General features: G+C 37.9%; 1 protein-coding gene across 2 annotated transcripts in view; it reads left to right on the top strand.

Moving 5' to 3' along the window:
* LOC135206041 (alpha-1-inhibitor 3-like) overlaps positions 1-22,381 on the top strand; it is a 168,601-nt gene that overhangs the window by 89,987 nt on the left and 56,233 nt on the right. For both annotated transcript variants that reach the window (XM_064237237.1, XM_064237227.1), the window contains exons 7-15: positions 2,484-2,699; positions 2,879-3,022; positions 3,752-3,952; positions 5,447-5,626; positions 10,725-10,899; positions 11,074-11,247; positions 16,040-16,107; positions 18,282-18,342; positions 21,316-21,529. In XM_064237237.1, coding sequence (XP_064093307.1) covers positions 2,484-2,699; positions 2,879-3,022; positions 3,752-3,952; positions 5,447-5,626; positions 10,725-10,899; positions 11,074-11,247; positions 16,040-16,107; positions 18,282-18,342; positions 21,316-21,529 — 1,433 coding nt within the window. The remainder of the gene's footprint in view (positions 1-2,483; positions 2,700-2,878; positions 3,023-3,751; positions 3,953-5,446; positions 5,627-10,724; positions 10,900-11,073; positions 11,248-16,039; positions 16,108-18,281; positions 18,343-21,315; positions 21,530-22,381) is intronic.

Here is a 22,381-nt window from a genome sequence, read left to right as displayed (position 1 = left end):
TGATCATCCAATCATCAAATATGCCACATTGCAGCCCTCTAGCCTCAGTAGTTTTTATTTTGTTTAAGGTTGACATTAGCCATAATCGTGCTTCTGGCAACTATATAGGCCAGGCCATCACCAGGCCGTGGTTAAAGTCTCATGGGTCACGGATCATACAGCATTATACCGATTACATGCTTGATTACATACTGTAGCGCCGTACAGAAAACACTGTTGCGCCGAAGAAACTCCGCCGCATATTTTACTTGTTTCATATCGCTGAAGATGCTTTAAAACGTCCGTTTTAACCTTCTGCAGATGAAAAAGGGCAGTCACTTCTTACCTGGGCTTGACAATGTGTAGCGACTGCTCTGCAGATAATGGTTTTAATGATTTACCAGCAAATATGCCTGCAGCCTCGTAAGTCAAGGAGGTTTCAGTGGTTTTTATGCATCCATAATGTGACGAATGGAAAGACAGAACTAATATATATTTGGTTGTTAAATTGTAAACCACATATTCTAACAACTATTTTAACACGAAAGTATAATTATGCCACATAGTCCAGTATTTGTTACTTTCTTTGAGGCACAGACGAGTATGAATGGTTCTGTAAACATGTTCACTGCAATGTGGAAAGATCACGAATTTAGAGAAGCACTCGTTCTATATCATGATTGAGACATAATAGAAAGAAAATGATCGATTACTTTTAACAAGGTATGTTTTGCTCAGGAGACTCTACAGGGGGATAGAAATGATTTAATATGAAAGAACAAAAAACCAGGGGTCTATTAAATTCAGCCCTGAAGGGGATGATGACTATAGTGAACCTCGCGTGGTCACCATAGGCATTACTTGAAGTTCTTTGCAGCGTCCTTATGCCCCTAGCTGCAACCCCTTTCATTCCTTTTACTGTACTTCCGTTCGTATTCTCTCTTCCACCAGACTTTCCACTCTCTCCTAACAATTTTTTCATAGTGCATATATATATGTGTATATATACATAAAAGGAGCCCAGTATTATGGCCATGGGAAACAAAACAAAAGAGAGCACTATTTGTCGCCTTTAAGGCATTCTAAGCAAACGACATCAACAGAATAAAAAGATGTAAAAAAGACTCAGGTTAGTAATAAGCCGCTAAGATTAAAGGAGAATAAAGCCATTTTAAGCATATCAAAGTCATGACGTTTAAGGCTGATCTTCAGGTGAGGAGGAACACCTCCATTGGCTGAACGACATTAACGAGAATCACTTATGAGCCTTAGTTTCACTTTTGATATTCCTTCGAACATTTTGCTGAGAATGGTGTCAAAGGTAGCTATGTACTATACCATAGATCGGAACTTACTGAACATCGTTTCATTTGTTAGCTATCTTAATGTATATTCAAAGAGTTTTCTGGATGTATTATTACATCTTGTTATTATACAACTGCAGGATCAATCAGTTCTAATTTATTTTTCACGTAGGTGTACAAAAAATAGCATCATTATATTAGCCAAGTATTTCTTGAAAATTTATGTACAAGTACTGGTTTTACTCTTTATATATATATATATATATATATATATATATATGTGTGTGTGTGTGTGTGTGTGTTATATATATATATATATATATATATATATATATATATATATATTATATTATATATATATAAAGCCAAATTGCCCTTATCAGCTTCATTCGCCTTGGGAATAACTGAAAGCCAATGTCAGCTGTATATGACAATGTGGCCAATATTTAAACCTGTGCCTTGTGTGTTGTTTGCAATCATAGAATTGGATGAATTTGAATTACCTATGCAGTCATGAAGAGACATAAGTTGATTTCAAAACAAACTCCTGAGCAGATCAGGTTCTGTACTTAGATTCGAGATCGTCCTACTTCCAATCTCATGACTAAGTGCTGAGTTCGCAACCCGTGGCTGTTCGTGATAGTTTTGACACTAAGTTTCATGTGTCTTTTTGTGCTCTCGAATATCAGGATTTTCCCTTTGGAAAAACTTCTGCCCAATGGGCATCTACTCTGGCCATTATTCGACCTCTTGGGTTTAACAGTGCCATGCATTCAATAGCTAAGTGCATACAGCACGACTATCTATGATTGTTTTGACACAAACTAACATGTGGTCTCTTTATACTTTCCAAATTCAAGCTGAAAATGCCCCTTGATACTAAATTCATATAACTCGCAGCTACATAAAGGAAATTGTACGTGACAAGCCAGAAATGGCAGTGACTTATCCATTTCAAAAGTAACCAAGAGAGTTATAAGTGGATTTCGACTGTGCTGTACGTATTCCTGTCAAATTGATGTTCTCTAACACTTTACTTGACGGCGTACTGTGTACCTGTAAAGTATTTTTTGCGCCTTTCTGTATTCTTTAGTATTTTAATTTTTCTTGACTAATATTATGAGTTTTTTCAGTACATTCCTTATAAGTGATGTTCGTTTAAATATCGTAAGAAGTTTATATGTCAAATTTGGATTCCAGATCACAGGTTGCCAGGATTTTGAATTCACCACTGAAGAGATGCAAGTGATTGATTGCCATGTTAATTACATGCCTGTAGAAGTTACCTTTGAGGAGGAGGGTACAGGTGTCCAAAGGTCTGCAGTTTCTTCTGTACCCATAACAAGAAATCCTGTTGATCTGAGGGAGCTTTATGTTGACAAGTATATGAAGCCTAACCTCCCATTTACTGTTAAGGTAACTTATTGATGGAAAGCTACTCCAGCTGGATTTCTCTGAGTGCAGAGAAACTAAAGAAAATATTGATAGGTGGACCTACTATTTGAATGCAAGCTTGTCTGAGAATTAATGTAGAAATCTAATTTTAATTTTGTGACATATATGAATTGAAATGTTTCTTTACTATGAAAACGCAGGTCAGAGCAGAACAGCCTGATGGTGCTCCAGCCAGTGGTGTACAACTAGAGGTGTGTGCGGCTGGAAAATGCAAAAACATGACAACACCTGATGATGGAGTTATCACTGCAGTTCTTCCCAATTATAAGTCAAACAGGATATTTGTAAGTCTTGTTTTAGCAAATTTTACGCTATTTCATATTCTGTAATACTTTTGTCTTGGTTAAGCAGGTTTAGTATGCATGCCTGAGATATAATAAACATTCTGTTACCCTGCTACGAGTTGATGGCAAAGAGTAGGATTTCACTTTTCTTAGTTCAGGAGTATACAACATTTGCAGCAAATTATCTACTGTTAGTAAGTTAAGAAGCCCTTGTCAGTTGAAATGCGCAAGTGGCTTGACCTCAGAATACTTCCAAGTTGTTTACAAAATTGGCTTCCTATCATGACTAAAGTAGGTATTTGTGAGTGTGTCAGAATTAGTGTAATTACTAAATTGTTTTAATATATCCGTGCATGTCTGGGATAGTTGCTTTCCTCAGACAAAAAAAGGAACTTTCCAAGAAGCTTATCTGATTTTTCAATAGCAGTCACCTGATTAACATGACATATCATCTCTTTGATTAACACTAGCTGTCCATGCAGTTGGCAATAATTTCTGTGAGATCTAATATTTCCCCTATTTTTTTTTAATATCAGACCTTGTCACTTTTGTGTTTCTCTTATTATCTGTGATATCCAAATTTCCCTCCAAATCCATGAGCTGCGCTTTTTCGTTCGAAGTGCCGTATCTCACAATGCTAGAATTAGCTACAGAATTCCTAGGTGCCTAAACCTGGGAGCACACTTGGACTGAAAACATTCTTCATCAAGACTCGTATCCCTTTTCCAGATGAAAACACTCAACTGCCGTGCTGATCTGCAGGCTGCTTCGTTCTCAAGGAATGTGGAACATTACTATTCGCCTTCCAATTCATCAATATTAATCTTTTCCCCGGAGGAGGAACTTAAATGTTCTCCAAATAAGTCTTTGGAACATTCTTTGACATTGTTGTTCGCAGCCAGCCAGCCATCTGCAAAGATAACTGTCCAGGTAAGCTCTTGGTCATTGCTGAGATGCAGTTGCTGTCTTGATTGTTTAGTTTTCTCTCAGTCTTACATATACAATCATAAAGGTTTAGTTTGCAAATAAATATAGATAAATAAATAAAGAAAGGAAGAAAGAAAAACAGAATTGCAGACGTGTCTCTCTCCCTCATGGCAAGGGTCCAAACGGCATTCCTCAGCGGCTGAAAAATTCACTCTAGTATGTTGAATCTTGTAGATGGTATCCAACTTCTTATGCAATGGTTTTCAGTAAATTTGCTCTCCAGAATTCATTTAAAACCTTTGACAGAAAATCTTTATTCCAGGTTCTATTCTAACAGATTTTAATATGAAAATGACCTAAACTTTCAGTAATTGCCGACTGTATTCTTCTTGTGCTAACGAATGTTAGCAGAGCGTGGCAAAATCAGTAAAATTGATTTGCACCTCACTGGAGCAGGAGCCCGAAGCCAAGATTAGTAATCAAAATGGATAATAAATTATGTTGGTCACATATATAAAATCTTTACTTATAACATCTTATTAATCAGGTGACTTTAAACGGCCTTGTTAGTAAGATCTTTTCCTTCAAGGCTTAGATGCTCAGTTTTTTTTCTTTCCTTTTTTTTGACCTCCATCTCTGCCATTCAAGTTTAATGACCTAGAGGCGTTTACTGAACTTTGTAACTCAGTATCATTAGACCGAACAATACGTTACGGAAGTGTACTGCGAAAAAAAAGCCTCATTTCTGGTCTGAAATTAGTTCTTTCATGCACAACTTGGCTGCATAGGCTGTCACTCCTCTACCACCATTGATATCAAATGCGACTCTTTAAGTGTTAAATGATCAAAGAGTGAAAATCCCGGGCGTTGGGGATTTTGCTGATAGGTTTGGACCTTCCATTCTCTGTTCTACAGCAGAGTCAAAGTCTAGGAAGACTCATGATAATTTTTTTTTTTTCACGTTTTGTTGGCCGTATTTAAGTAATCCAAGTCATATTCTTCATTCACAAGGTCTGCTTGTTGAACAAAAAACGAAAAAATATCAAGAACTTCGCTGAACTGATCATCTTCGTCTGGAAACGGTAAATCTTAGTCATCAAAATTAGACGCTGTTTGAGCTAAGATACTGCCATTTGCTTTGCTGTGTTACAGAAGAAAGAAAACACTGTATGGACAAGAGAGAGAGAGAGAGAGAGAGAGAGAGGATATTGTTGTTTATTTCAGAATTTGAGAGCTCATCTTCAGTTTTGTCATATAACGACGATTATGAACATTATTATGATTTGGTATAAATCAGTTAGTTTTATCGGTTTCAAGAATTTTGAATATTCCTATTTTGGATTCTTCAATTGTACCCAAATATGAAGGAACAGAAATCGTAGGATAATGAGAATATTAAGACACGAGGGTTCTTACATTAGACGTATATTTGTTTTAAAAAAATAGAAAGCTTCCCAGGTTGTATCATAAAAAAATGTCTGAATTTTAAACTTTCAGGTTATTTCTCGAGGACAAATTCAACACACCAGTACAAAAGAATATCAGCTGACGCCCAGTGAATTGCCCTTCAATGAAGAACACCTGGTGGAGCCTCTGCAAGGTTCACCGGACGGGAAAGTCACCGGCGTCCTGAACATTCCATTGGCTCTTCCTCACAGCATCTCCCCGACAGCCATGGTGAGTGTCTGTCGTCCTGCCGATTTATTTCTAGATTTACAGTACTACCTTCATTTTAGCTGCAAGGATAATCACTAGAAATTCTTATGGCACCATAAAAAGATATAGTACCATGTGACTATGGGAAAACATCTGTCCACAAGTCAGTGGTTTGACTGTTTGAATGGAAAAACCATCATACCGTTAGGTAATCAATGACCTTAAAGCCCAGTTTGATTAATCTTATTTAGAGAGAGGTCACAGGTATTTGATTTCAAAATACAAGACTTTAGAAGATCATTCCAGATTAGTCAAACAATTTTGTCGACATGAGAGTTTCAGAGGAAAAAATCTTCAGACTGACACAAAATGGGCAGAATGTGTTCATTTCCCCGAGAGTGAAATTATGAAGATTTGCGTTTTATAAGAATTATAATGATCTACCTAAAATTCTGCTGGTAAAGTTGCTGGATTATGGTACGATGTCATTCAGCCTTTATGCACAGAAATATTTTAGAGAGAAATTGCTTAAAACTGAACAGTGGTTAGTTGTCTCGGTGGAGGCAGTTAATCCTTCCACTGACAGTATACAGTACTAGGCGATAACTTCCACTGAAATCTTGGGCCTATTTTATGAATGACTTTGGCCCTACACTTTCAAAGTCTAATCTATTTCCCTCCCACAGAGAGCCAAAAATTTCTTTATCTTTTTGGTACTCAGGCAAACCTTGAACAGCTGCTCATCACAGTAAACATCACAGTAAACTATAAAATGAGAGGCCTCGCCTTGAAAATATTTCTTATTTTCTTGCTACCTTAATCTATTTTTCATACAAAATCTACTGTCTACAAATGGACTAGCTTTCAACATAAAGCTGGGAAGGTGAAATCACGTCTAAGGATGAATTAATAACAGCCCAAGGATTCTTGTTGATAGTGAAGCTGTTCTCCAGTGACACAGAGATCATCTCAACAGCAGGTACTGGGACCCCTGAAGGAGGTGGTTCTGAAGCCACTGCATCAACATAATGGAAGCGCGGCATCTAAGGTAAATAAATGGTGCTTCTCTCTCTAAAGCCAGCCACTAACGTTCAGTTCAGTTGGACTGTGCAGTTATAACTGAAAGTTAGTGTGGACAGCCTGCACAGTTTTTCTGGCCTGCGCAGGCGGCCTGAGTAAATCGCTCATCTCAATCGATGAACCTCAGTCCAAACGGCTGCGCATGAGCATTGCAACTTTAATATGGCAGAGGCAACTTTTTTGGCTCAGTTCGCTCTCCGTCCGCGGACAGATAACATGTAGTAATAACATTGAGATGGGTTTTATTAAATTGAAAAGTGTTTATAACTAAATTCATGATATATTGGATTTATTTGTTTTTGATAATTGATACGGAAGTCAGAATAATATATATTTATAATTTTGCCATTTTTCCACGGGAAAAATAATATTGTATATGGAAGGCTGAAAGTGGCAGCATCATTCCTGAATTTCGTGTAGATTTCGCTGAAACCTTCAATATGAATGAGGCTTTGCTTTGGCAAGTCAAATCCAAAGGCTATCGTAACAGATTAAGCCTATGTATGTTTATTCGTAGTTATAAAGTATATATGCCAGACAGTAAATATTTATTGTGGCAAAATAATGTAAAATAAGAATAGGCCTATATGCGTCTATTCATGATTATGCACCATGTATGTATAATTGATTTTTAAAATGAGAACAAAATAATATTCTACTTTCTGGCAAAACAAAATCAACAAAATTGGACGGTGTTTTTTTTTTCATTCCTTACATCTCACGGAAGTTCCCTTTGAGATGAAATTAGACTAATCAACACACTAATGATACACAGGAAGAGAGTATTAAACTAACGCTTTTCATTCATTGTAACACTTCATAAAAAAGGCAATCTTTAAACGAAAACAAATCATTATTAACCCTTTTAATGAAATAGAAAAAAATATTACGCCTAGTATATGAGTCATCTTTGAAACGAAAGCAAACGATTACGATCTTAACTATATTTCCATGGAACTCTTCCTTCATTCATAAAATATTCCGTAAACATTATGAAAGTCCTTGGGAGCCAAATTTAAACTCTTAACAAATTCACATGGGAATATTTAATTCGTTTTTATCAACCAGTCTTTCACTGGACGTCTTACTTGACGTTTATGAATTTTTTTTATGCTATCAGTAAGCCAATTGCAGCCAAAGGATTGTTTGTTGACGCCATGGCTCCTACGGAGAACTGAGGAAACGGCCTACATCGTTAGTGGCGAAGATTTCCTGCTTAGTCCGTCTGCGCAGTTATAACAATGCAGGCATAACTGAACGTTAGTGGCGGGATTAACGAATTCCTATCCAGTTTACCGTTTACGGAAGAAGTACCGAGAACATCATGGTCTTCTAAACTTGTTAATCACCTTAAGCAAAGGTAACCGAACAAGGCACTATTCCTTATCTAAAGGAGATGGCCAGGGGACCTGAGTTTGCAATGATAAAATCAGGATAGATAGAGCATTCTATTAATCCTGGATAAAATTACTGTAAATAGCAATACAGCCCGAAATCCCATTTTTTCTCTCCTAATCTAGCATACCATTTAATCATTTTCAGAATTATTAGAATGCCTTCTGGCGCATCAGTTAGGACTGCTTGCCAACATAAGAACAGACTCCCTAGGATAAGGCCGAGGTTGCTTCGGGTGTCATTCATTTTCCTCTGCGTCTGAGATTTCCCTTTCAATTTCGTGCAGAGGAGCCTCTTGGTCGCCTCCTGGGTTTCCTTGGTGGTGGTATTCCTGTGGCAAGTGTCATTACTTTATCATGAACATTATTAAGTGCAAGAAATTATGAAAGAGGCAGAGAAAAAGAAAACTGAGACGATATAATGTGATAACAAATCATAAAGAAAATGAGGATTACGCTGACGCCCTTTTCTATTTGAATTCTGACATGATGGTGGACGATTTGAAGGAGTAATAATCACTCATTTTTTAAAAACCTCTCTCTCTCTCTCTCTCTCTCTCTCTCTCTCTCTCTCTCTCTCTCTCTCTCTCTCTCTCTCTCTATGTCTGTCTCCGATATACAACCTACAAAACAGCTAAGATACAGTTACTCAATTTCCTGCCCCAGATGTAGGCTACTACAATGGTCATTGCAGTGGAGTTCCTTTCCCCCCTCAGGAGAGACAGACACACGAGAGAGCAATGTGAATTAGGAACATTTTATACTCTTCATTCAAATGCCAGAATGCAGTCCAAGAGAGAGAGAGAGAGAGAGAGAGAGAGAGAGAGAGAGAGAGAGAGAGAAATGGGATGGAGGCGATGTTGTGACTGTTATTTGGATCAATCCGAAGCATCGCCTTGAGTTCTAAAGTAAAATTTAGAATTGAAAGGCAGTTATGTCCAGATTACATCCTGGATTAAGAACCAAATGCCAAGTTATGTTAGATTGTTGCGATTAACCCAAAAGAATACAAGTTTTATATACTATATTATATATATATATATATATATATATATATATATATATACACACAGATATATATATATATATATATATATATACATGTATATATGTATATATATGTGTGTGTGTGTGTGTGTGTGTGTGTGTGTGTGTGTGTGAGAAAAAATGAAAGTTAAAATGAAACTAAACTCGTCATTTGCAGTATTAGACATTAAGAACAACAGAGAAATTAAAATGTTACATGAAAATAATTAATACACATTTCATCATCGGATTTCACCTGTGATTTTTGCACAGTTCTGCGACTTCTCTTCTACCGGCGACAGGTACCGACTTCTTTTTCGCGCTCAGTCGTGAAAACCTGAGTCTCCTGCAACCACAAGACTGTAATGACGCAACCTCCAAATTGGCATCCCGACCTTTTCTATATCTCCCAGCACTGCAATCTCTGTCTCCAACTTAGCCACCTATTATCAAATTTCACAGATAGCTTGAAGATGAAACGCATTATCCCCGGTCTATAAACTTACCATGGATCATAAATGATTGAACACAAGGTATCAAAATCCAAAATACAATATACATACAAACGCTGAGCATTAATAATCAACGTAAAATTTACAATCATCAAGTCACATGTAATGTTTTTTATTGGTAATCTTAATTATGAAATAAAAATTCCTTTCTCACTAGCATTGGTGAAGATGTATTTCTGGTGATAGAAGTTCACTCTCGGCGTGGTTCGGAAGTCACGTAAAGCTGTTGGTCCCGTTGCTGAATAACCACTGGTTCCATGCAACGTAAAAACACCATACAGACAAACAAACAAAACTTTGGATTTGCAGAGGATGTCTCCAGTCCTGCTTCTCTCCTTCACCTTCAAAGAAACAAACTTGACAAACCTTGAAAGATCAACAAAAGTTCTTACGGTCGTTCTATTTCCCAAAATGTTACGCAATACGATTTGGTGGCTAAGAGCGAAAAGATTATTATGATTATACAAGTCATAAGCTTCCAGACCACCTTAGTATGAAGACAACCCTATCATCTATACTAACCTGTTCGATCTCCTGACGTTGCCTAACTCCTAACTCAAATTCAGGCAAATGCCTCATTTTATGACGTATGAGTCTAGGTACAATATGAGGGATTATATATAAACCAGCTCTGGCTCCTTTGGGCTTTGGTGCTTCGCTTTTCCGGAAATTAAGTAAGTAAGGAGGCTACTCAAGGAGAACAAGTCTTCCTTAGATGTCCTTCGTGGATATCACCAGTTTTGACGACCCTAGTGAGCTAAGGACCGTCGTTTTGTGAGATCATTCAATATGAGATTGAGTTTTTCAAGTGCTATTTCATAATATTCTTATCATTTGGATTATCTGGTCATCAAGAAAAATTTGTGAGGGAATCTATGCTAACATTTCCCCTAATCTGAGGCTGAATCATAAAAATCAGTACCATGTAGTAAAAATAAAATAATTTTGTCACATTACTGTCCTTGCTTATGTTGACACTATTCTTGTCTTATTATCATCATGGGAAAGATGAAGCATTTGAAGGATCTAATTGATGCAATAGTAAGTTCAGTTTACGTTTGAAATACATGACGTAGCACCTTACTATAAAATCGTTCTGTTATCCAGGTCCTAGCCTGGTACACAAGGGAAGATGGTGAGGTGGTTTCTGATGCAAGGCAAATTAAGATCGAGAAATGTTTAAGGAATTCTGCCGACATCGAGTGGAAGGTCAAGAAGGCTCAACCAGGAGATGTTACCTCTCTTTCTCTGTCATCTAAACCAAATTCAGTTTGTGGGCTGGGTTAGTATATCTCTGCTGAATTGTTTGCTTATATGTGAATGGACTTAAACAAGTTTTTGTCTTTTAAATATCATTAAGTATTTTGAAAACCTGTGAAATTCAGCGATATTGGCTCTAAGGTTTGCTAATATGATTCTTTCTTTTATTCATGAAATCTTGTTTTTCATCCAAAAGGTGTTGTTGACAGAAGCACCATTTTGCTCTCCCAGGCATCTGACAAGATCTCATTAGAAAGTTTATTCAGCTTCTTAGACGAATTCAATATCAATTCCTACGTCAATCGCCAAACTAATGACTTTGAATATTGTAGAAGCAAACACGAAAAGGAACTGGCCAACTCGCTTCAAGGTAAACACAAGAATGTTATTTAGAAGAATGGAAATGTTCTTATAGTCTCTAACCTCGGTTTCTTTTCTTTTTTCCAGAGGTGGTAAATACCCTCCAAATTCGAAGAATTACATATAATCTAACAGGGCATTACTTTAAGATAACACATGAATCCCTTAGCTTAGTCAGATAAGAGAGCAAATGGTTAAAATATAAGGTGTACTAAAAGGTACGTGTATGATGTACGTTTCTGACTTGTATGGTCCATGGCACATTAAATTGTTCAAGCCTTGATTTCAGTAAAATCAGACTAGAAATCCACCAGTATACCAGGCTTCTGTCTTTATTTATATATATTCATAAAATATTGTAAAATCTATGAAATTTCTTTTCAGTGTTATTTTATATCCAATTCTGTGAATTTTATCAAAAATTTAATATCTACTATATTCATTTACAGCTATTCTATATATTACATTTTAATCAATGTTTACTGTTGCAATCAAGGAGAAGTCTCCAAGCATAGAAAACTATGATAATAGATATTCCTTTTGGACATTGGACTGCTGAATACCATAGCAATGATTTATTGTTTACCATATATATTGTTCATTATTGTTCAGCATCCTTGAGAATAACTTGCACCCAAAGGGGGATTAGAATTGAACAGTGCTTCATCTCTGGCAGGCTTCAAAACAATGCCTGGCTTACAAACAACGATAGATTGTGATTAGACCACCGAGGTATCTCTGTTGGTATTAATCCTGTACTGGGTGGATGGAGATATTGTTCTGAATATTTCTTTAATGTAGAGACAAAGGGAGCCAAATGATGGTAGATTGAAAAAGATTAGTTTAATTTTGAAGAGGTTCGTGGAAATACATTTGAGGGTATAAGGAGGGTAATTAAGAGGTTGAGTGGTTACCCAGCTTGTTATTAGGCCGGGGAGGTGTAAAGTAGGAATCTGAACGAAAAATGATTGGTAAGGAAGAGTAATGATGGTTTAGACAAAGTGAAAGAGATGTAGATCAAATTTGTTATGAAACAGATATGTAATGAGTTGAAAAGAAAGAAGAAACGTTTATGGCATTCAGTGGTCTAGAAAAAACTCATGACTGAATCAACAGTGGCAAAGATGAGTTGTTTAGAATGATTAGAATTGTTAATGAAGGAGAAGCTTGTGCTACGATATGTAGATGGGAAAGTGGTTACGGAGGATTTGCTATGTCTAAATAGTAGTTTAATACTTTTATGATTGGCTCAGTTTAAGAGGTGAGAAAAATGAGGTTAAACATAAGTGTTAAGAAATTGACGCCCATGTCCATCAGGATATTTTTGCCAGGCATTGATAGCAACTTAGAACCTGGTTGAGTAGGTATCTGTTTACCATGGGAGTACCTTTAGCTATGGGAAGGCTAGAGCAGATGTTAGTCAGGAGATGGTACAGCCATCTAATGAGGTCACCTTTCTGTGGCTTCCATCAGCATCAAGTTGGCAATATGAGATAAGACTCTAGTTTGTTCCAGTATGCCCTCCGAGATGCGTCCTTAAGAGTGGTGTTGAGAAAATCGAGGGCTCATCTGCCACGGGCATTTAGAGAGAAGGAGTACTCCATAATTAGGAACTGGAGGAGATTTTGTAGATGTCCAATCAGTGAATGATGTGAGGGAAGGCCAGAGCAGATGTAAGTCAGGACATGACATAGCCAGCGTCCACAGAAGAGTTCTGAGTTTTTGGCTTCCTACTCCTCCTGAAGAGGTCTATCTTCTGTGGCTTCCCACTCCTTCTGAGCAGGTCTGCCTTTTGTGGATTCCCACTTGCATGAAGAGGTCTGACTTTTGTGGTTTCCCACTCGCATGAAGAGGTCTGACTTTTGTGGATTCCCACTCGCATGAAGAGGTCTGCCTTTTGTGGCTTCCCACTCGCATGAAGAGGTCTGCCTTATGTGCTTCCCCACTCGCATCCCAAAGAGGTCTGCCTTTTGCTCCCGGCTTCCCCACTCCACCCTGATAACTGCTCTTTTTTTTTACTTCCTACTCCCCCCGAAAAGGTCTGCCTTTTGTGGCTACCCATTCCCACTGAAGAAGGCTGCCTTTTTTGGCTTCCCACTCCCACTAAAGAGGTCTGCCTTTTGTGACACTCCCACTCCCCCTGAAGAGTTCTACCTTTTGTGTAGTTTTTCCACTCCCCCCTGAATAGGTCTGCCTTTTGTGGATTCCCACTACCCCTTAAGTGGTCTGCCTTTTTATTGGCTTTTCACTCCCCCTGAAGAGTTTTTGCCTTCTGTGGCTTCCCACTCCCACTAAACAAGTCTGCCTTTTGTGGCTTCTCATTTACCACTGAAGAGGTCTGCCTTTTGCAGCCATCCACTCCCCATGAAGAGGGCTTCCTGCTATGGCTTCTCACTTCCCATGAAGAGGTCTGCCTTTTATGGCTTCCCACTATCCCTGATGAGGTCTACCTTTTGTGGCTTTCTCACTCCTCCTGAAGAGTTCTACGTTTTGTGGCTTCCTACACCCCCTGAAGATGTCTACCTTCTGTGGCTCCACACTCCCTCTGGAGAGGTCTGTTTTTTGTGGCTTTGCGCTTCCCCTGTAGAGGGTCTGCCTTATGTGCTTCCCACCCACTCTCCTAAAGAGGTCTGCCCTTTTGTGGTTTGCAACTCCCATTGAAGAGGTCTATCTTCTATAGCTTCCCAATTTCCTGAAGAGGCCTTCTGACGTTTTCCACTACTTTTGTGAAGATCTGCCCTTTGTGGCTTCCCACTCACAATCCTCCTTTGAAGATGTCTGCCTTCTCTGGCTTCCCACTCTCCCTGAAGAGGTCTTCCTTTTGTGGCTTCCAACTCCCCATGAAGTGGTCTGCCTTTTGTGACTTCCCACTTCTCCCTTAAGAGCTCTGCATTTTGCAGCTTCCCACGCCCCATGAAGAGGTCTACCATTATGTGGCTTCCCAATCCCCCTGAAGATTCTGCCTTCTGTATAACCCCAGTCACCCTGGAGAGGACTGCCTTTTTGACTTCCCACTCCTCCCTCAAGAGGTCTGCATTTTGTGGTTTCCCCATCACCGTAAAGAGGCCTTCCTTCTGTGGCTTCCCACTGCCCTTGAAGAGGTCTGCCTTTTCTGGCCTCTGACTACCACAGAATCAGTCCCTTTTTTGGCTTCCTACTCCCCCTGAAGACGTCTGCCTTTTTTGGCTTCCTACTCCCCCTGAAGAGGTCTGTCTTTTGTGGCTTCTCACTACCCCTGAAGAGGCTTGCCTTCTCTGGCTTCCCACTCCATCTGAATAGGTCTTCCTTTTGTTACTTACCACTACCCCTAAAGAGGTCTGCGTTCTGTGGCTTCCTACTCCCTGTGAAGAGGCCTGCCTTCTGTGTTTTCCCACCAGCCCTGAAGAGATCTGCCTTTTATGGTTTCTCACTCCCCTTGATGAAGTCTGCCTTCCCTGGCATCCCATCAACATCAAGCTCTGGAAGTGTGAAAGATGATTAAGTCTTGCCCTTGGATGCCCTCACAAATGTGTCATCCAGTCTGGATGTGAGAAGATCAAGGGCTTATCTGCCATAGGCATTCAACCACAATGAGGACTCCATGTTTTTGTAAGAACTGGTGAAGTTCTTTGCAGGTTTCTAGCTAGTGCATGTTGTTAAGAAGAGGGAGTCCAGAATTGCCTCGAGGACATACTTTTTTTGCCCTCCTTGTAGAACTTGCAACATTTCAGTGATAGATTTGTATCTCCATTCTTTGGAACCTGACATATGGCTCAGTTGTCCAGAAGAATGGTGGTAGGGGGCACCAGATGAAAGTTTATCACACTGGCATTTGAGACTTTGATGCCATCTCATATATGCTGTAGCATTCACATGATTGTTTGTAAGCAGTAGATTTAGCTCATTAGTCACCATTGTTTGATGGAAGTGCCAAGTTTTTTCTTTACACACTATGGGAAAAAAGCTCTCTCAGTAGAGTTAGCCAGAGCTTAAGTGCTGTATTATGGTCAAGTGTCTTTGTTTTAGTAGGTTAAGTAGAATTTAGTCCATTAGTCGCCAAGGGCTTAGTGTGAGCACCATGATTGTGAGAAAGTGACCCAGTGGTAAGCAACCAAATTACCATACTAATGGTCGGCTGTTAAGTAGGGCATGGATGAAAACCATGCCGTCTACCTAGTCGCCTGAATGGTCACCCGTAACTCATACAAAGGACGCTCAGAACACGATCGTTTATTGGTGAGATCTGATCCGCTTTTGATACAGTGAGCAGACAGAAATGTGATGTTAAGGGTGCCCTCTTACTGGCTGTTGAAGTTGTCAGTTAAACCTCTATTTGGTGATGAAAGCGCGGATCTTACAAGTTTTGTCTGCTTTCTGTCATGTTATTTTCGTCTTTCCATTTCCTCTTAATTCATAATCAAACTGCTATTCTATGGGAGCATCCTGTACAATGAATGGCTCTTAAGTCCTTTTACATTTGAACGTTTCCACGTTTATGATAATAGCAAGTGATAATTAAGCTTCGTTGATTCATAGGGCTTATGTTGTTATAAATTTAACAGAACTGTAATTGTGTATTATTTTTTCTTCTAAAGAGCTTTACGGTTTAATGGAAAATATTTAGCATTTTTTGTCAAATCCAGATATAATTAGTAAAATTCACTTCAGCTGACTTCATAAATATTCAGTTTACCTTTTGGTTTATGCAAAACATTACATATATTCTTTTGGTAATGGTTAAGCATCTTTGATTGTAAGATCTGTCGAAGCTCTGTTGGTCCTTTATTATCAGAGACTAGTAACCCTCCCAATTCTATCCACAGGTGAAGTAGTGCGCAGAATCTACTATGATTACTATACCCTCTATGCAGATGCGCTCAAGATGTTTGACGTGAGTTCTTTCTCCACTACTGATTGATTGCCTGTCATTGTCGGCAGATATAATTATGTTCATGCTTTTCATTTGATTATTTCGTGAGGATATGATAAATATCACTTATTAATGCTTAAAATCTGGGAAAACAGAAACTCCAAATTATAGTAACCTAATTGTAGACTTGCTGTTGAACACCCCCTTATCTTTGTGTGTCAGACTGGCTTATAATTATTATTGTACAGACTAGGTGAGTATTTCGATCAACACTTACTTAATAATATTATATTTTCCAGTAAGCATTTCATAACACTGATTAATATCTTAGTTTCAGCGTATTAATTTCAGCTTTTGAAACTGACTAACTTGTCAAAAATACTATAGTCGGCAGTGGTAACAACTGAGATCACTTGAGAAATAGTTACAAAACGTGAATAGATGGATGACTGCATGGAAATGACTGACTAAGCATCTTCAGTTAAATATGATGTCCCGTCAAATTTAAAAGAATTGAGATGCTGGTAACAATGCTCTTCAGTAATAAGAAAAACTTACTTCCATTTGGAGGTAAGTGAGCTATCACATCAAGGAATCCAAAGAAAGATAAACGCCATGTAAATTATGAACTTATGAGGTATCAAATGCTTAAAATGATTCTGACAAACCCTGCTGGGATCGAGAAAAAAATTAGACATTTGTCCGTCAGAAGTCGAAACCACAGGAATCGCTGACCCTTCCTCATCAAGTAGACAGATTCAAGGGAAAGAAGAATGACGCTTCTTCTAGAGCTTCCTTCTCATGAAAAGTAGTCTCTCTTTGAAAACATTTAGGAACTAGTTATTTGTCTGCATGCTCACGTACATATATTCAGATAAATCAATGAAGCTACCTATGCTTAGGCCCAGTTATAGGAAACCATTCAACTCTTATTATTTGAGCTAGGGTTATTATTATTATTATTATTATTATTATTATTATTATTATTGTTATTATTATTATTATTATTATTATTATTATTATTATTATTATTATTATTATTATTATTATTATTATTATTATTATTATTATTATTATTATTATTATCATTCACAGTGAGCACAAATTTCTAAAAAACGAGTCTAAAAAGCCATCAACTTCAAAAGCTTAATAATACTAATATTACCAATAATGATGGCCAGCGCTCTAGTCAGACTGGATGATAATAATCAATGTCCAGTTCATTATTTTCATTGAACAGAATTGTGGATAAAAAAAATTAAATGTCAGTTTCTTAATGCACATTTTTGTATTGTGATCCTATAACAATAATGAGAATAGTCATGCTACTTTGAAGAAATCGATAAATATTGGTTTCCGTATCCAAGTTTTTTCACTCTATGTCGACAAACAAATTTATCTATGAGATTAAACGTCCAAATCTGGGAACCTGAACACTTGTGTAAATGTCCAGATGACCTTGTTTTATTAAACCCAACAGGCAGAGGTCATTGACCTTAATCAGCAAGGAACTGCATACTACATTGAACTACCGTCCTTAATTTTGATCTAGCGATCATATTCCTATGAATTTACAACATTAGTAGTAAAAGAAAAGGTTTGATATCTGGGTAACAAAGAAAGATGACAGACTTAGAATATGCAGATGATGCCGTTTCCATCTGGAAAGCGCCGCAAGACTTGCAAAGGTTGTGCAGTTGACAACATCATTTCTCTAGAGCGATAACTTAGTCTAAATGTAAGGTAACAGAAATAACAAGGGTAGAGAGAACACGAATTGACGTTAATCTTTCATTATAGGTTCTATTGATTTAGAATTTTGTGAAAGACTTCAAGAGGCAAATCAAACAAGAGACAGTCTGAATAAGGCTTGGAAATCTAACAGATCGAATCAGTATACACTAGTAAAATTAGACAGGTTATTAGGCGTAAGATGACAGCGTATAGTAGTCAGAAACAATGCTATAAGAAAAGTGATAGAAGTTCCTTATGTATCTCATGAGATAATAATGACGATATAGTGATTTGCCTATGCCTTAGTAAACAAAAGTCCACGAGAGTGCACTACACTGGAATTCATCATATCTGCAGTTGCATGGTAACTGGAGGAAATTCTTACTATTGAACTGAATTTTTCACCTTCTGCATAAGTAAAGTCTGATGACTCTGGTTGAAGGCTAGTCTTTTATTTCCAGGATTCTGGTGTCTACGTCTTCACTGATCTCACAGTTGAAACAAGACCATGTGAGAAGAGAGGTAAGAGAAATGTGAAAATGCAGTTTGTATTGTCCGCTTGCCCTAATAGTCGGGGGGCTGTAGGGGGGTCAGTGTGCATGAGAGTGGCAGTGTTACTCTTCCGATTTGATAAATATAGGGTCTTGGCTAAAAAAAAGAAAAAAAATGGTAGACTTCTGGGAAGGTGGGCCTTCTCTTGTAAGGGCCGTTTGAAAATTACACATTTGAGTGAAATTCTCTGCACAATCGCGTCTGATGAAAATTGAGTTTCCCTGTACTTCATGCTCTAATTTATGTAGACTGATTGCCCCAGTGTCCAGACATATAATTTTGTGTCCAATAAATTCATTTACGTCATTCAAAATTCAGATAAGCCAATTCCAGGGGCTCATTTCTGGTATTCAAAGTCTTGCCGAATCACATTTCTATGGTGATTCACGGTCTATGCCTAGTGTTTTGTGTGAAATTTCATATTTGTGCTGTAAGATTCGGGTGATTTACACTTTAATTAAGAAACAACGTCCCATTATATCACATTGAAATTCCACTGTAATGAAAGATCAGGCTTCATGGACGGCAAACACCAATTTACAGATTTCTCAAACACTTGTACAATTTTCTCTGAACACGATATGTGTAGATTTGAAGCATCAATTGTGGAAGTATATGTTCCCACAAAGGCTTTCTTCTACCCAAAATTTTTTTTTAAGCCAAGACCTTATATTTATCAAATCTGAAGTGTAACTCTCTGCCTCTCTCATGCACATAGACCCCCCCTGCAACCCCTAGACTATAAGTGTACTTATAAGTTTCAGATGAACAACTCGTTTAGAGAAAAATCATTACAGAAATTGATAACGTTTTTGCAACTTTTTCTAATGCTGATAAATTGCACGATAGAACAAGTAGTAGTAGTACTGCAGCAGTGATTTTCTGGTGGGATTAGCAAACAGGAGCAGATTCATTAAGGCTGCAGTATTCTAAAAAAAAATAATAATAATAAGCTCATTAAACAGGTAAGGAGTAGTTACTACTGAAGTTTATATTAAAGAGAGTTTACTCTCGATTGCCCCTGAATGATTTTAAAAATTGTACTTTCATTTTTTGAAAGCAATAGCTAATAGGACACGAGATGTCATAGATTTTATTACTTTATTAACTTTTTAGCTGATTTTGTGATTCTGATATTTGATTATTTGCCTCAGTCATTTTGCAAGATAAGGTATTATATCCCAATTGACTGAATCTCTGAAACAAAGTTTTAAGCAACAACTGATTTGAGAGTGAAGAGAATGTGTGTTTGTTTTAAACCCCATCTTTGTCCAAACGTTCTTTCACTACACTAGGCTTAATTTTTTTTGGCGGGGGCGGGGGATGATGGTTATCTAAAGAAATTGTAGATCATTATGGTTAATCACTATAATTGCAACTGGCACAATTTGTGTTTGGATAACATCCAGTTAAACTACATGGTAAGGTAAACTCATTCTCAAAACTCAGGAACTCCTGAAAAGGCCACAAAGTCCTTGAGTACAGGAATAAAAGTTAAATAATTCCTCTATTATGAAAATGAGCCTCTGTTCTAAAGGATATTTGCTGGTCCCATGAGTAGGATAGGGTGAGTCTCAGCCTCTCCAGCGAAAGTGATCTAGAAGGTTTCATATTCAGGAATAATGATTTTCCTCTCCGGAAGAACTATTTCATAGACGATATTACTATGCAAAGAAAGCCCATCTCTAGGAAAATGATGTTACAGACACTGATTTTAGTCAGATCAACTCCCAATACAAAGTAATGCTTTCATACGGACTATTATAGAAAAATAAGTTCCTCTCTAAGCAGCTTGCAGATGCCATAATTAATCAAATTAACCTCAGCTTTAAGCAACTTAGAAGATCCGTCATCAAGAAATATAAATCATCTACGAGGACGAAACATTTTTTTTTTTTGTGTGTTATGATTCAGAAGAGTAACTTCTTTATGGAAATCAGTTCTTGCCATTGTTATGGAAATGACATCAGCCACTCTCAGCAAATTTGCAGACGTCTTCATTACGATCAGTGACTTCCAGAAAACATATCTGTAGGCGCCGTCGTTGTGAAAGGTAACCTTCTTTTCGAGGATTTTTTGTAGATGCTATTATTAGTGAAAATGACACCTCATCAAGTAAATTTATAGGTGCCATTATTAAGAAAAATAGCCTCCACAGCAATTATTTTTATTTGTGACATTATAAAAGCGTCACCTCCCGGCACTTATATTTGTTAGCGCGTTTACCAGGAAAGGTAACCTCACCAAGTACATTTACAGGGTTCCATTGTTAGTAAACGTCATCTTTACTCCCGGAGTTGTGCAGGTTCCATTAATAGGGAGAGTAACCTCCTCAAGGAATAGATATATGGATGACATTATTAAGAAAAGCAGGGTCTGAAATTTTCTATATTAAGTGCAAGTTTTAGGAAAAGTTGCCTCCTCAAGAAGTAAGTCTTAAGTACCATTATTAGGAAATATAAACTCCTTCACGAAGGAATTATTCTAGAATTGCTGTGGTTGAAAAAGTACCATCCTCTAAAAGGACGTCTGTGGATGCAACTTTTAGGAAAAACTGATCTTGTATCCAAGGGAATGATTGAAAAGATGCTTTTGTTAGGGAAAAATACCTATTAGAAGATTTATATATACTAGATCTAGGAAAAGTACCTCGCTCTTTAGGGAAAGTTATGCTTAAGTACCATGAATTAGAACAGTAACATCGACTGTGCAGAAAATGATTGGCACAATTACTAGGAAAAATAGACGTCTACCTGAGGAAATAATTTCAAAATGACTCTCAACGGGAAAAGTGGTGTCCTCTCCGAGGAAATACAGGGTTTTTATTGATAGGGAAAGACGCCTCCCCCCTCCCCCCGTTCTTACTCGCCACCCGCCGCCCCGCTCCTCTAGGAACCTCTTGCCTTTGTGCTCTTATTATGAAAACTGTCATTTTCGTTTCAGAGCAATATCATTTCATCAGTGAGGTTGCATCTGGTTTTGTCGGTGCTGCTGGCTTTGGTGGAGGCTTCGCAGGCCGCCCCCCACCATCCACCAGACCGCCCGTCTTAGTAGACCAATTAGTCTTCGATAAAGAGTCGCCTTTATCCAGCGGTGAGGACGAATCACTAAGAACGGATTTCCCAGAAACATGGCTTTGGGACGTTGTTGTTGTTCCGTAAGTTTTTGGTATCATTAATTTGTTTATGATGTTTTCTATTTTGCTGTCTGGTGTCGCTTCTTTTTTCTAGTACTATGTAATCTCGAGTGTTAATTAGGCACGTATGGAGCGCATACATTATTCAATCGCGACAATTTCGGTTTTTTTAATGCATGGATATCGTTTCCTGTATTTGACACGATCAACCTGGAAGCAGGGAGCTTTATGGGAGACAGGTTATTTCAACAACCTTTTTCGCCGAGGTGCAAAATACAAATGAAACAAAACATGAAGCACAAATGGCACTAAATCACAGTTTACATGGTTAGTGTTTCTCGAGTCATAATGATAAACTTCAGTAATAAACATATATTACATTTCAGTGCGTTCTCTAGAGTGTCACTGCCTTCAAACACCTAAATTTATGTGTTTTCAATCTTTAACATTGTCGTACAAAAGAGTAGGTCTGCTTTGTTTACTGTGAACAGACTTAGTGTTAATTGATAAACGAGGAGTGACGTGGCCTCTGTGCGTGGAGCGTAGTTTCTAGGCCTTGCTATGGTGAAACAGCTCTCTAATAGTGCTGTAACCCAGGATTGTAAATTCTGCACGTCATTTTAGCATGATTCGATTTTTTTTAAAAGGCCGTGAGGGCATGTGTGTGGCTTTCCATTTGTAACACTCGTTTACTGCGGGCACATTCTGAGACAATCCCATCACTGGGCCTGCCTCTTAAGCGCTGAGTGAGCTGAAGGCTCTTAATTCCCTTCAAGATATTTACTAATCATCTAGTAAAAAGAGAATATGTAGTAGGTTCAGTTTTGGTTGAACTCATTTCTCCGCCTATAGCATTTAGCAAATGTTCAATAT

This window comes from Macrobrachium nipponense, chromosome 11 (genome assembly GCF_015104395.2).
Source record: "Macrobrachium nipponense isolate FS-2020 chromosome 11, ASM1510439v2, whole genome shotgun sequence".
NCBI classification, from domain to species: Eukaryota; Metazoa; Arthropoda; class Malacostraca; order Decapoda; family Palaemonidae; genus Macrobrachium; species Macrobrachium nipponense.
The sequence above is the reverse complement of the archived record's forward strand: the minus strand, read 5'-3'. Positions and strand labels throughout refer to the sequence as shown.